Source organism: Ipomoea nil, unplaced genomic scaffold, assembly GCF_001879475.1.
Source record: "Ipomoea nil cultivar Tokyo-kokei standard unplaced genomic scaffold, Asagao_1.1 scaffold1262, whole genome shotgun sequence".
Lineage (NCBI taxonomy): Eukaryota > Viridiplantae > Streptophyta > Magnoliopsida > Solanales > Convolvulaceae > Ipomoea > Ipomoea nil.
In genome coordinates, this window is record NW_017617690.1 from 495,016 (window position 1) to 510,094 (window position 15,079).

Sequence of the window (15,079 nt, forward strand, 5' to 3'; positions counted from 1 at the left end):
TAAGGGCCTTGTTGCACATACAAGACTCCCTGGCCTATTCCTAATTTCCTACCCCTAACAATAACTCAATAAGGCCCAAACCTACCCTTCTAGGCTACCTGATTCTATTCCAACTTTAGCAATAACAACAACAACAACAACAAAAAAAAAGGGGGGGGGGGGGGGGGGGGGGGGGGGGGGGGGGGGGGGCAGTGGGGTCTGTACTGTTTCCATTGTCCATTGCTATAAAAATCAGCCCTTGCAAGATGAGACACATCAAACACAACTTCATTTAGTTTTGCTCACACACACACACACACACAGAGATATGGCAGGCAAGGGAGAGAAGGAAATGGCAATGGGGAAAGAAGAGCAAGAAGGTGGCAATGGTGACAGCAGTAATAGTATTGGAATATTTCCAGGGCCCAAGAAGGAAATTGTGTTTACTAAACAGAAAGAAAGAATTTGTCTCTACTATGATATGATGGATAAGAAAATTGTTAGCTGCTAAACTACTTGTGCAATCAAGAAGAATAAACACGAAGACGATTCATTATATTCTGACTGCCTTGTTCAAATTGTTTCTTCTGTAAGTACCGTTATGTTCTCTTGATCTTGGAAAATGTCCCGGTTTCTGAAAAGTATGTGCTCTGGGTTCCTGACCCAAGTTGATTTACATATGCTTGTGGGTTCGACCGTTCAATCCCCTGAGAAACAACCATATGAGCTCTCTTCAGGTACTCCAAACTGCATTCTGTTAGCCAGCTTCCGCATGTCTGTAATGGCATACCTAGTGAAAGTTTATGAACAAGTTAGCTATGTTAGATACAACTATCTATTATTAGATTGCATCACACACAAGTCAAGAAAATGCAGGTTTATTTACCCTATAAGTTGGAAGAAATCATAAGTACGTACCTTTCTTTCATCTTCCTCAGTCTACGTCCACCCCTCTTTTTTTTAGGTTCAGAATCTGGAACAGGAAGTGGTCTAGGCTGTTTGGCAGGAGGTGGCTCTTGCCATTTCTCTATCTTCTTACGAACCTCTTCTAGGAGAGATCGCCCAGTTTTCCCCGTTGGGTCTCCCCTTGTTGAATCAACACGTGCAGCAAGGGTAGCTTTCGCAGCTAACAGTCGACAGGCACGCATCCTTAAAGGAGGAGGTGTGCTCTCAAATACTTCTGTCTGCTCAAGGAATCCAATGCGAAATTGGGATGTTGCTGTAGAGAACCCAGCAAGGTTCTTCTTTTTAGCACCAAGAAGCTGCACATTACAAGCAGGCATCTTTGCCAATGAGGAAAGACCACCAGCAGTCCCCATAAGTTTTGCAGCAACACCACTTCCTACAATAGCTGAGAGGTTTGGAGCAATATACCCCATTCGACTCTCAACAAAATCTACGACTTTCTTCTTTGCTGAATCAAGAGCAAACGCACGATCACAAGCTTCAATTGTCTTTTGCAAGACATCTTCAGGCAGTGGCTTGCCATTTGTAGTTGATGCTGTAACTGAAACAACCATAATAATAGCTGAAGGCAAAAATCCTTCCAGATCAACAAGGGTGAGGTCCATCTCATTCCCAATTTTCTTAACCACCCGGGCATAATCAATTGGGTGGTGAACAAGAGACTCCAACTCTGGGAATTTTAAGCGGTACTTATCACGTATGAAATTATGAATTATAATAATTTCATTCTCAATATCAACTGACAATGCATTACAATCTACAATCACCTGGTACTCCGGATCATCTTCTAGAACCATCCCTGTTTCTGAGTTTTCAGAACCCTTTTCTAGTGCTTCTTCTACTTTCTCCATAGAATCTACAATCTACAATGAACTGATTACTTGAAAATGCCAAAAGACCACAAATCACAATCCAAAAGAATTTTCAAGCCACCTTATTACTTATTACTAGAACATTAGGGTACTAATTGAGCGAAAATTCAAATTCATATTTAGGTGAGGGACTTCCAGCCTTGCAAATATAGAAAGAATAACGAGTGTAGAAAAGGAAGTAGCAAGAAAGAGTAGAATCAATGTTGGGGAAGAGTACCTTCAATGGCTTCTCGTTCTCGAATACGTTTTTTGAAGACTGGAGAACAAGGAGGCGGAGTTCAAAGCTCTACTCGCCGTTGTCGCCGGGACGGAGACCGAAATTCGCAGGGGAGAGAGGCGGGGGGCGGAGACCGGAAATTGAGAGATTTTAGGAATTAGGTTTTGTTTTTTGGGTTCGATTTTAAACATCTTTATATATATAAAGCAGAATCTTTGTTTCCCTCCAAAACTATGAATGGACATTGGAAAAATGAGCTGCAGCAATGGGATAGATTTAGCCCAAAAATTAAAAAAAATGTAATTATATATTGGCCAACATTTGTTATATTAAAACTTTTATCTTTATTATGTTATATTATTTAGTGTAAAAAAATTCCCCCCCCCCCCCCCCCCCCCCCCCCCCCCCCCCCCCCCCCCAGCCTAAGTGTGAATGCATATTAATAGATTTGTAAGATCATTATTTTTTTTTTTTTTGTAAACCACAAGGTGGTCCGGGTCTTTCTTTGTCCGTTTAACTTTGTAAGGTCATTATTGCAAATCAGATTAGCAATATGAATGCATTTGTTATCTTAACATTTAAATATTACATTGTATAGCTATACTTACATTTTTTAATGAAACTAATTCAGCTTTGTATCATAACGTTACAACGATACTTATAAATTTTTGTTCGTGCATCGCACAGGGCATATTCATTTAAACCTCAATTATAATTAATTTGACTATTGATAAATTTGTTAAGTCAATTGCTTACATTTTTAATCAAACTAATTTTGAGATCAAGAACTCAAGTACGTTTTTCTGTTTCCACAACCATTTCTTTGCTAATTCAGATGATGTCAAAAATTTAATTGGTAAATTTGTTAAATTAATAATAGCTCGTGCATCGCACGGGACAATTACTAGTATATACTATACTACAGTAATATCTACCTATCTATCTACTATATACTATATCTACATCTACAATTCTAATAAGAGTCAAAAGACAATGCTACCCAAAAGAGAATTAAGAAAAATTAGATAAATTTGTACAAAAAAAAAAAAAAAAAAGATAAATTTATACAAAAAGTCATATTTATTTAGACTATCGTTTTTAGACTAAGTATTTAGACTAGCGTTATTACAGAGTTACAAACATTTATTTTAGTGACAATATAATCAATCTCTCATATATATATCTTGCTTTTTTATACTTTAAATTACCGATTTAAATAAATAAATTTAATATTTATTTATCTATGCATGAACATCTCCGATATAATATTGGATTGATATGCTTTGAAATGCTTATTTAAAAATAATCATTGGACATTATTTTATTTGCGCAAAGCGCGTAACAAAACTAGTATACTAATATATACTAATAAGAGTCAAAAAAGGGTTAGGGGATCGAAAAAATGACAGTAAATTTTTTTAATCAAATGAATGACTTAGATTGATCATATTTTAATTTTTTCTTGAGATTTCCTATTTTTTTTAATCAAATAAATAGCTCAAATTGATCAAATTTTAATTTTTTCTTGAGATTTTCTAATTTATCATTATTTATATGATTATTCGTCGTTAAATATTATCTTCTTCGTTAATTTCTGTTAGTTCACCGTTAACTTACTCATTGATTTCAATAAAAAAAAAGGTCTTAGGTTCAAACCACATCCCAATCAAAGTTGACATAATTAGTACTTTATTTTACTCTTATTAAATTACTAGTTTTACACACGCATGGCGCGAATAAGTTAATGCCCAATGTTTATAATTAATAAAAGACGACATCAGACGAAATCAGTCAAAATCGAACAAAATCAGTCAAAATCGGATGACTCAGCCGAGTTGGCCGATTTTTTTCGATTTTGGCCGAGTTGGCTGCCTAGGCGGCCAGCCGAGGAATGACCGACTACATTCAAAAACAGCTCGGCATGGCAGCGCTTAGGCGCCGCCTAGGTCGAGTTTTACAACACTGGTAGTAATAGTGTATTAATTATCAAGAAATCAAGAACACAATATATAGAAGAGTGGAATTGTGGGAAAGTAGAAAAATTCATGTAAAGTGTTTGCATGTTTAATTGGCAAATTATGATGTCCATCCGTATGCACCCTGCATGGTGCATACGGATGCAAAAACGACGTCGTTTTGCATAAAACGCGTGCCCTACTTAAAAAAAAAAAAAAAAAATCAGTTTCGATTCCCAGCAACAACATTATGTTATTCATTTTTAGTTCATTCATTTTGGATTTTTTAGTTATGAAATTCTGGAAGTGTAGTTATGCAATTCTGAAAGTGTAGTTATGCGATTCTGGATGTGTAGTTATGAAGTTATGGATGTGTAGTTTTGCAATTCTGGAATTATAGTTATGCAATTATGGATGTGTAGTTATGCAATTCTGGATGTGTAGTTATGCAATTCTGAAAATGTAGTTATGAAATTATGAATGTGGCAATTCTGATTTTTTTTTTTTTAAGTTAGACGCCAAAACGACGTCGTTTTTGCATCCGTATGCACCATGCATGGTGCATACGGATGCACGTCATAACTCTCCTGTTTAATTTGGGCGGGCCACATTACAAAATCAATATTATATATAATGTTTTACTTCATCACTGAGTTCTCCTTTAGATAGATAAAATTATATCTACCTCAGCTCCATCTTCAATTCTATTACCATTGCTCTTTTCTTCTTTTAATTTTGTTTGTTGTTCAAGCCTCCAAAAAGCTTAGCTATTAAATTATTGATGCAAATTATCTTCTCAAGTTTGTGGAGGACATTTTCAATTTCAATGCGGTTTGTCAATACACTTGCATTAAACTATTTTTAAAATTATTTTCTAAACAAATATATAGATTTAGTTACCATTTATATATATGCACCTATAGTGAGTGAATTTTTATGGTAGTATTTGTCCAGGCAAGAACCGAGTCTAATGCGTCTCATTATTGCAATGCTTGCTCATTTACAAATGCATGTTTCCACTGAATACGAAGCAGGTAAGCAAACCATAACAAAAATGTGTTGGTCTTAAGATTCTTCTTTGTTCAAATTATGAACTCTTCTATAGATTTCTTGTTCCCGGGCATGTTTTGCAGCAAGGGCTTCCTCGTCGAGCACTTTTATAGGTGACCATTCTGGCAACTTCAACCAGCTGTCCTTGCTGCCAACGCCCGAGTTATAGTATCTTCTCAGGACAGGTTTCAATTTGAGAGTGGCAAAATCAACTGACGTTCCCACAACAGCAAAGGCGACAGAATAACGAATAGCACCAAGTTGGCCACCTGGAATAGCATTCAAACAGAGCACTTCAACAACCGTCCTAAATGAGCACAAAACACATAGATGATCTAACACACAACGGTCCAACTTATGGTGATAGTAATCGTTCCTAAAACTGACCAAGTTATACAACAGCAGTAAGAAAGAATTGGCAGATCATCAGAAATTTAGCTTCCGGGGAGAATTTACACAACAGTTGCAAAGAGACTACCAAAACAAATCTTTTTCAGATGTATGAACTAACGAATTGCATTTGTACCATGGTGATGTTTTTATGTACAAATAGAGGCATGAAGTTTTACCTTGAAGCCTTCCCAAAAGAGCACCACTACCAAAACCTCCAATTACCGAATTCAACAAGTCATCAGGTTTTCCAGTTCTACTTACTCTTACAAACTCTCGAGCACCTGGAAAACATCAATGTCACCACAAGCATTGATCTCAATAGCATCCCAATTGTCATTTGTCTACCAAAATATCTCTTGGAAAGGATAGATCATATACTGATCAGCAGTCAGCATTTCATATAAAAAAAATCATTCCTTTTTAAGAGTATAATATAAAATATAATACCCAGCTATATAATCCTTTAACTGCTCCTTTTTCCAGCCCTCTTTTTTGGAAATTAGAATCATCATGATTTAAAAAAATGCAATTACGTAAATATTCCAATACACAAACAATGAAAAACAAATTACCACAATAACAGCCAGTAACGATGGCGAAATTGGTTGCATAAGTGGCGGAAATATTAGCAAGGCCATGAACTTTTCGATGCTTTGATACCAATCCAGCTCCTCCGCCAGAAATCCCTAAAAGGGAACAAAACAGGGGGAAAATCATATAAAATCAGAAAATTTGAAGAACTTTTGTGCTAGAATACAATGTTGAGTAGTATACCTGCGAGTATAGTGGGGACGAGAATCCGTTCCTTCCAACTCGGAGATGAAGAAGATGCAACTCTTTCTTGAGTTTCATCACCCGCGGCCATGATCTCCGTCTGCTCCACCTTCAAAGTTCAGACTTTCGATTTCAGCAGAGCCAATGGCGATGGAGAGTTCATTCAACTATATTCTGGAGCCTCGCCGAGGATGCAGTGAGATTTGCATTTTGGCCGGTAACCCACTTTTCTAATATGCAGCCAAATCAAGAACCCAATCCTGGTCATTGTTATGGAAGAAGATATCATCATCAGTATGATCAGATGGAGATGGGAGGTATCAGTACAAGTGCTTTTAACTACACTACTGGAGTCGATAATACTTTTTGTAATATGGTACACCAAGATCAAGAACCCAGTAATCATGCTTATTATCATCAGTTTGAGATGGGGAGTAACAGTACAAGTGCTTTTAACTCTGGGCTCAACTTCTCAAATCAAGAACCCAGTAATCTTGCTTATGAGCAGTATCAGTTTGGGATTTGGGAGTGGCAGCAGTAGTGTACGTGAACTATCGAGTCAACTTCTGTATTCTACTAATATGCTCCCAAATCAGCATATACTCGTCCCTGCTAATGTTAGATTATGGATAATTTTTTTGTTAATAATGAATTCTTAGTTTGATTCTCTATTTTCATGATTTCTACATCTGATCTGTCAACTACAACACTATTACACTTCACTTTATAAGTTTATAGTTTATGGTGAATCTGTTTCTGGTTTTGTTCAACATGTGGGTAAATCTGTAAAAATGACACATAATTTCTTTACAAATTCTACAATGTCGAAATCATCAGATATTTAGGTGCCTAATTTATTTGTCCCTTTACGGTGCAATAGTGCAGATCTCCTTTCTGTGCTCTTATTGTTCCTGATTCATATATTCTCTCTCTTCCCAGCATTGATGTGTGCTTGTTTAACTTTATAGTGGCTGAAAGGCTTCAGCCAAACAAATAATTGTTGTCTTTATGGTACTACCATATGTATTTTTTTTCTCCTTTTTCTCTAGAATGGAGTTTCAATTACAAGAAAGGAATTATAAACATCTCTATGAAGTAAACCATCTCTAACTAAGTAAATTTGCAGATTATGAATGAAAAAAAAAACAGGCAAAAAAGAAAGGTATTTAAACTGCATAAGCCATTAAGATTGAGATTTTATATTACAATTTGCTGAAACAGAATGTCTTTCTCCTTCAGTAATTGTAAATTTTTCTCTTCAAGACTAGCATGTACATCTCAACATTAAGACAGAAGTGAATAAATAATATTCTCAACATGTACAATATCTGATCCAACAATATGTAGTATTTACAATTGCATGAACTTTACATTTCCTAGTTGTCTAATTCTCTTTTCAACTTTAGACTACAAAACGAAGAGTTCCTGTTATGTTCTCGGGCAAAAGCACGTGTCACAGGGCGATTAGGGTTATTGGGGATATCTATGTTGAGAGATAAATTTAAGGAACAAAGATAATAGGAACGTTTTGAGAGTTTTCCCACCTCTTGATTTTAACTTTACTTCATTCTTGCTTGTTATTTTATTAGAATGAAAAAACCCTTTATATTAGAGGGTTACAAAGACTAGTAAAACATAAAAAGGAAAGGAAGACTAACTAAAACATAAAAAGGAAAGGAGAATCATTAAAGCTCCTTAGCCTAATTATTTGCTATCTCTATAGGAAATAAATCAATTCTAAAAGTAAAGATAATAAATCAATTCTAATAATAAAGATATTCCCTTAATCATCTTATCAGTTCCCTACATGATTTTTAAGAAGTAAAATGAAAATATTAGAAAGGAAATTCATCAACGAAAAAATGAAAAAATACACAAGCAGGTTACCACCCTATGGTCAGTAACTAATAAAATTCAACAGGGGCAATCTGAGCAACGACTCCACTATGCAAAATATGGGAGTTTGGCAGAAGAAAATTCTATTTGAAAATGCCAAAAGACCACAGATCACAATCCAAAAGAATTTTCAGGCCACCTTATTACTTATTACTAGATCATTAGGGTACTAATTGAGCGAAAATTCAGTCATATTTAGGTGAGGACTTCCAGCCTTGCAAATATAGAAAGAATAACAAGTGTTGAAAAGAAAGTACGAAGCAAGAGTACAATCAATGTTGGGGAAGAGTACCTTTAATGGCTTCTCGATCTCGAATACGTTTTTTGAAGACTGGAGAACAATGTTGGGGAAGTAACTTGGCTCTGAATTTCAAATCTTCGATTTCCAGCCTTCAAGACTGATATTTCATACTCCGTATTAGAAACAATAGAAGAGGCGGAGACCGGAAGCAGAAACACTCAAACACCTACCTTCGTCTACAAGGAGGCGGAGACCGGAAGCAGGGGAGGCGGAGTTCAAAGCTCTACTCGGCGTTGTCGCCGGGACGGAGAGCGAAAATCGCAGGGGAGAGATGCGGGGGGCGGAGATCGGAAATCGAGAGATTTTAGGAATTAGGAGTTTTTTTATTATTATTTAAAAATAAAAACAACCGGCATTCAGTTGGGCAAATTATATCGTGCACTGCGGAGCACAACCGATTATGCACCGCGCATCAAAATGATGTTATTTTGTTTAAAAGTTTTTTCCACTTTTGGTCCCTTGACTTTACTTGTACCGACAAATGTGATTCATGACTTTTATTTCAGACAAAATTAGTGCCCAACTTCAATTTCTTTTCCACATTTAGTCCCATCCGACCAAGAATCCAGCCAACCCACCGGAAATTTACACATCTCTTGTTTTTCTAAGGGTAAATTAGTCTTTTCTTGCCATGTAAAATAATAAAAACTAAGAGATATTTAATTGCTTCATTGTTGTCTTTGCTCGGCGGCGGCCTCTGAGCTTTGAACTTTTTGCAGAACGTTGTGTGGCTGTTCAGAGCCTCTTCATTGCCAATATGCCGCTTCTACCTCGCGCACAACCCACATATCCACCGCCCTTGGTTCCGCTCTCGGACAACATCACTTCTCCGCGCACTCTTCCGTCAGTCCGCAACACTCGCATTTCGCGAACAACATCACTTCGTTCATCTTCACCGTCGTCGTTGTCGCCGTCGCTCCGTTTCCCTGCGCTGTCACCTCCTTCCTCATCATCATCGTCTTCGCAACCATTCTCGGTGAATTCCAAATCCAAACTGCTCTTCCGAAATTTACGCTCTGCATAACAGCACAAAGTATTCAAAAATCAAACACAAAATCAGAATCCTGTGATTCGTGGAATTCACCGAGAATGGCTGCGAAGATGATGATGATGAGGAAGGAGGCGGCAGCGCAGGGAAACGGAGCGGCGGCGACAGCGATGGCGGCGAATACTTGTAGTAATTACATTAAAAATAATTTTTGTTACTGTAGTCTATTTACAGAAATGAAAATGTTTTATTTCATGGAGCAGTCAGAATTTTAAATCTAAAACGAGTTCATCTCAAGCGTGTAACTCCTTTTCAACTTCACCAATTTGTTTGCATCTTCCGCAAATAGCCGCCTTGTTCCATCTACTTCTAGTTCTAGTTATTGTTCCGCCTTCCTCACCAGTTGAGTAACTTGGGCACTGTCCTCCTGCTCCGCCGGACGTATAATGGCTGCGAAGACGATGATGATGAGGAAGGAGGTGACAGCGCAGGGAAATGGAACGGCGGCGACAGCGACGGCGGCGAAGATGAACGAAGTGATGTTGTTCACGAAATGCGAGTGCTGCGGACTGACGGAAGAGTGCACGGAGAAGTGATGTTGTCCGAGAGCGAAACCAAGGGCGGTGGATATGCGGGTTGTGCGCGAGGTCGGAGCGGCATATTGGCAGTGAAGAGGCTCTGAACAGCCACACGACGTTCTGCAAAAAGTTCAAAGCTCAGAGGCCGCCGCCGAGCAAAGACAATAATGAAGCAATTAAATATCTCTTAGTTTTTATTATTTTACATGGCAAGAAAAGACTAATTTACCCTTAAAAAACAAGAGATGTGTAAACTTCAGGTGGGTTGGCCGGATTCTTGGTCGGATGGGACTAAATGTGGAAAAGAAATTGAAGTTAGGCACTAATTTTGTCTGAAATAAAAGTCATGAATCACATTTGTCAGCACAAGTAAAGTCAAGGGACCAAAACTGGAAAAAACTCTTTTGTTTAATGAAAAGAAACGACATTTGTTTTCCGCCGTTCCGCACTCTTCCGCAAAAAATAACTTTGTTATTCAGTTTCATTTTGTATACACTGCAGTTTCGGTTCAACACAACTACAGTTTCATTTCGATATAACTACAGTTTCATTCGATATTTATAGACTCAAATATGTGAAAATGTTATTTAATTTCATTTTATATACACTATAGTTTTATTAAAACACAACTACATGATCATTTTGATATAATTACAGCTTCATTGTATAATATACACTCAAATATGTGAAATGTTATTCAGATTCATTTTATATACACTGCAGTTTCATTTCACCACAACTACAGTATCATTTTGATATAACTAAAGTTTTATTTGATAATATAAAAATAATATGTGAGTCAGTATCAGTTTAGATATACTATAGTGTCAGTTGGTAATTAACATACAAAAAAATATGCACTCCGTTAAAACTAACGACGCGTAATTTCTTTACTTAAAGAAACGATGTCGTTTTGACCGCGGTGCACATGCACCTATAACGACCCATTCAGTTGGGTTCGATTTTAAACATATTGGCCATGTTTGGTAAAATAGTTAGTCTACGGGCTAATTTTGATTTATTTGACCACTATTAGTTATTTGACTTGGTTTAAAAATCAATATAAGTGTTTGATTATTTAACTTTTTGTACTCCAAAATGCTCAAATTTAAAAGCTACTCAAAGTAACTATTTCAATTAGCTTTTTGAAAAAAGAAATTATACCAAATAACTATCAGCTAACATCTAATTTACCAAACACCTTTCTACAATCAGCTAATGTTATCAACTAGTTATACACTGTAATTAACCCAATCATCTAACAGGTAACAACTATCAGCTAACGTCATTTACCAAACAGGGCCATTATGCAATATGCATGGCAGAGCACGAAGAGGAGCAAACTCATCAGGCAATGGGCAAAGACATATTATGCATAATTGGATATGATTCTTGTACATGAAAATTACAAGTTTGATTCTTAACAATACTCATTAGTTAAGGTTTCCCTTTACATCTTCTATGTAATTTAAAAATTATGTGTCCATTCTCGAGAGTCTTCCTAGTGTAGCTTACCTATTACAAAAGAGTGAAATTTATCAAAAAAGCAAATACTAATTTTGGTATCACGAGTATTAGCAAAATGACAATTTTGGTCCACATATTTAATTTCTACCAATTTTCATCTACGGCTATTATTTTAGTGTCAAAATTCATCACGCAGTCACCCCTTCGTCTAAGACATGCTGAAATATGAAATTATTAAGGGTACTTTTGTCCTTTTCAAATTAAGATTTCAATTTAAGCATGCATAAAGAGATTTAAGCCCTAAGATCTATTCCAAATTTCCAATTCACAGTTCTCTTCCTAGAATTAAGGTAGAATGATGAGGAGAATTGCGAATTTGGATCACTCTTAGGGCTTAAATCCCTCTATTTATGCTCAAATTGGAATTCTAAGTTGAAAAGGATGAAATTGTCCTTAAAAGTTTTAGATTTCGGAATATCTTAAATAGGGAGTGACCGACGTGATGAATTCTGGTACTAAAATAATAGTCGTGGATAAAAATTAGTAGTAATTAAACATGTAGACCAAAACCGTGATTTTACTAATACTCGTGGGATCGAAATTGGTATTTGCTCTTTATCAAAATTATTACACCTTTGAAGGTATTCCTAGTGCTATTTATCTTTTTTTTTTTTTTTTTTTTTTTTTTGTAGTTTGTTGACTATTATCCTGAATGCAAATTTTCTTCATCATCTAAAAATAAAATAAAATAAGATGGCAACCATATTATTTCTAAATGCACAAAGATCGATGATTAATATTGGTCTACACTTCTCACCTGATACAGTATTTTCACTTGTCTGTGTATTGTCGGAATATGTTATGAATATATCAAGCTCGCATGGGCAGCTCAGTTGGTCACAAGGATGAAATTTGAGAAGAATAACCAGAAATTGAGTCTCACCAGCGACAGTGTGAGAGTAACATCTCAAATGGAGGGAGACTCCATGTGTGTAGTAAGTAGGAGGGAGACTCCATGTGTGTAGTAAGCAAAGATATAGCTTATCTGTTCAACTGAGTTACCATGATTTATATTTTCCTAAATGCTCTGTCGGGCCGAAGTGTGGGGAGCCCTTAAACTTAAAGATTCAACATTTTGGGAAAAATGTTATGAACATATCAACTTCAAAGTGCCATGAGGTAAGGATCACCAAGCATGGTATGTCTATGGATGTCCTAATCAAGCCAACCTTCACATTAATTAATTAATATAACCATTCTCTCTCTTCCTCTTATTTTCTTTCTTATTCTTCTGCATGTTTGGATGCATACATCTTCAATTGTTATGCCGTGCAACCGTGTGTACCGTTCTTGGTACACACGGTTGAAAACGGCACCGTATAGTGCCAGGGAAGTAACGGTGCCGTTAGTGGCACCGTTTCACTCATCCCGATATTTAAAAAAAAAAATTATTATTATTGCCATAAAACGCCACTACACTCCTTTTTCCGCCATTTCCAACGTTTCGTCTCCAACAAGCTACACATTTCCTTCGCACTGTAGCAGTCTTCATCTCTCTCTCTGTCTACTCGGAGTCGCGATTTTCGCCGTCTTCATCTCATTGTCGCCGGAGCGTGTTTTGTTCACCATTGTCGCCATTTTCGCCATTTTCATTCTAGCATTGTCGCCCGTTATCATCGCATTCTCCATCAGGTATAATGTATTTTTGTGTTTTTTGACTGTTAACATTCATATTCGCTGTATATTCTTGTTATTTTTGACTAGGGTTTTGCAACACGATTTTGCATTTTTCTCAAACAGATCAATACTCTGTTTTTTTTCTGTTTGTTTGATTGTTTTTTGGTGTTTTCTGAAATGTTTGTGGACAAATAGTTGTGATATTGTGGATATATAGCTTTATACTTGTGGTTTTATAGTTTAATAGTTATGCATGTCTGAAAATATCATTCCTCTCTTCAATTATTGTGTTTCTGAAATGTTTGTGGACAAATAGTTGTGATATTGTGGATATATAGCTTTATACTTGTGGTTTTATAGTTTAATACTTATGCATGTTCGAAAATATCATTCATGTCTTCAATTAGTGTGTTTCTGAAATGTTTGTGGACAAATAATTGTGATATTGTGGATATATAACTTTATAATTGTGGTTTTATAGTTTAATACTTATGCATGTATGAAAATATCATTCCTGTCTTCAATTAGTGTGTTTTCTGAAATGTTTGTGGACAAATAGTTGTGATATTGTGGATATATAGCTTTATAATTGTGGTTTTATAGTTTAATACTTATGCATGTATGAAAATATCATTCCTGTCTTCAATTAGTGTGTTTTCTGAAATTTTTGTGGACAAATAGTTGTGATATTGTGGATATATAGCTTTATAATTGTGGTTTTATAGTTTAATACTTATGCATGTATGAAAATATCATTCCTGTCTTCAATTAGTGTGTTTTCTGAAATGTTTGTGGACAAATAGTTGTGATATTGTGGATATATAGCTTTATAATTGTGGTTTTATAGTTTAATACTTATGCATGTATGAAAATATCATTCCTGTCTTCAATTAGTGTGTTTTCTGAAATGTTTGTGGACAAATAGTTGTGATATTGTGGACATATAGCTTTATAATTGTGGTTTTATAGTTTAATACTTATGCATGTATGAAAATATCATTCCTGTCTTCAATTAGTGTGTTTCTGAAATGTTTGTGGACAAATAGTTGTGATATTATGGATGTATAGTTTAATAATTCTTATTTACAGAAATGGCTCGTGAACCTACACTGGCTGAGGATCTTAGAGAAACAAAACGAAGAAGAACAGAGTACCGGACAGCAGCAATTCTAGATTCACAAGCAGCTCAGAGCTCTAATCCAACTAGTGAACAACCACCAGCAGCCCTAAATTCACAAGCAGCTCAGCGCTCACGCCCTGCTAAGGAAACAACTGTTGCAGAGACTTCAACGAGACGGCGCCGACGAACTAGAGAACACAGGAGAGATTACTTCAATACGAGGATGGGGCCAAAGCTGATGTTTGATCTTGTCCAGAGGCTCTCACCACGACAGAAACAAGCTGTCGTAGAAACTGGATTTGGTGGACTTCTTCATCTCCAACTCTGCACCAATGAATCAAAGTTAGTGCAATACCTGCTGGACAACTTTAATGTTTGCAGGTGTGATTTTGTATTAGAGGATGATAGTCTCCACATTGAAGAGGAAGATGTCGAATACACGTTGGGAATCCCGCGAGGGCCTCTGAAGGTCAATGAGGGGACAAAGATGGAAGACACCTCAACCTGTGAATACAAACTGCTGCTGACTTCATGGAGAAGGAGGTGGGGTATTACAGCAGGCTCGCCAATAACTACACAGATGCCAGATGAGATTGTTAGGAGAGCTGATCATGGTGATGAGTTCAAGATGGATTTCGTAGTCTTTGCCGTTTCCTCCATGCTTCGAGGAAACACAACACGCTACTCCAAGTACAGGATCTTAAACTCATTGATTGATGTTGATATGATTAAAGAGTACAATTGGTGCGCCTACACATACCAATCTCTCATTGACTCGATAGATAGTTACAATGAAGATAGAAAGAGAAGCTTTTGGGGGCCAATGACATTGATATTGGTCAGTTC

General features: G+C 36.5%; 1 protein-coding gene and 1 pseudogene across 2 annotated transcripts; both read right to left on the reverse strand.

Annotated features, from left to right (window-relative positions):
• Nucleotides 1-369: 369 nt before the first annotated feature.
• LOC109184516 lies at nt 370-1,808 on the reverse strand (annotated as a pseudogene).
• Nucleotides 1,809-4,953: 3,145 nt separating this feature from the next.
• Nucleotides 4,954-8,737, reverse strand: LOC109184410. Of its 2 annotated transcripts, XM_019334409.1 has the most exons (6): nt 8,574-8,737; nt 8,395-8,500; nt 6,207-6,466; nt 6,005-6,118; nt 5,609-5,713; nt 4,954-5,308 (listed from the first exon to the last, which is right to left on the reverse strand). In XM_019334409.1, the coding sequence occupies exons 3-6, from the start codon at nt 6,295-6,297 to the stop codon at nt 5,055-5,057; spliced, it is 564 nt and encodes a 187-aa protein (XP_019189954.1). In that variant the 5' UTR covers nt 6,298-6,466; nt 8,395-8,500; nt 8,574-8,737; the 3' UTR covers nt 4,954-5,054. The 2 variants fall into 2 exon arrangements, with proteins under 2 accessions (XP_019189954.1, XP_019189953.1); XM_019334408.1 differs by having other exon boundaries at nt 8,395-8,737.
• Between the last annotated feature and the right edge of the window lie 6,342 nt (nt 8,738-15,079).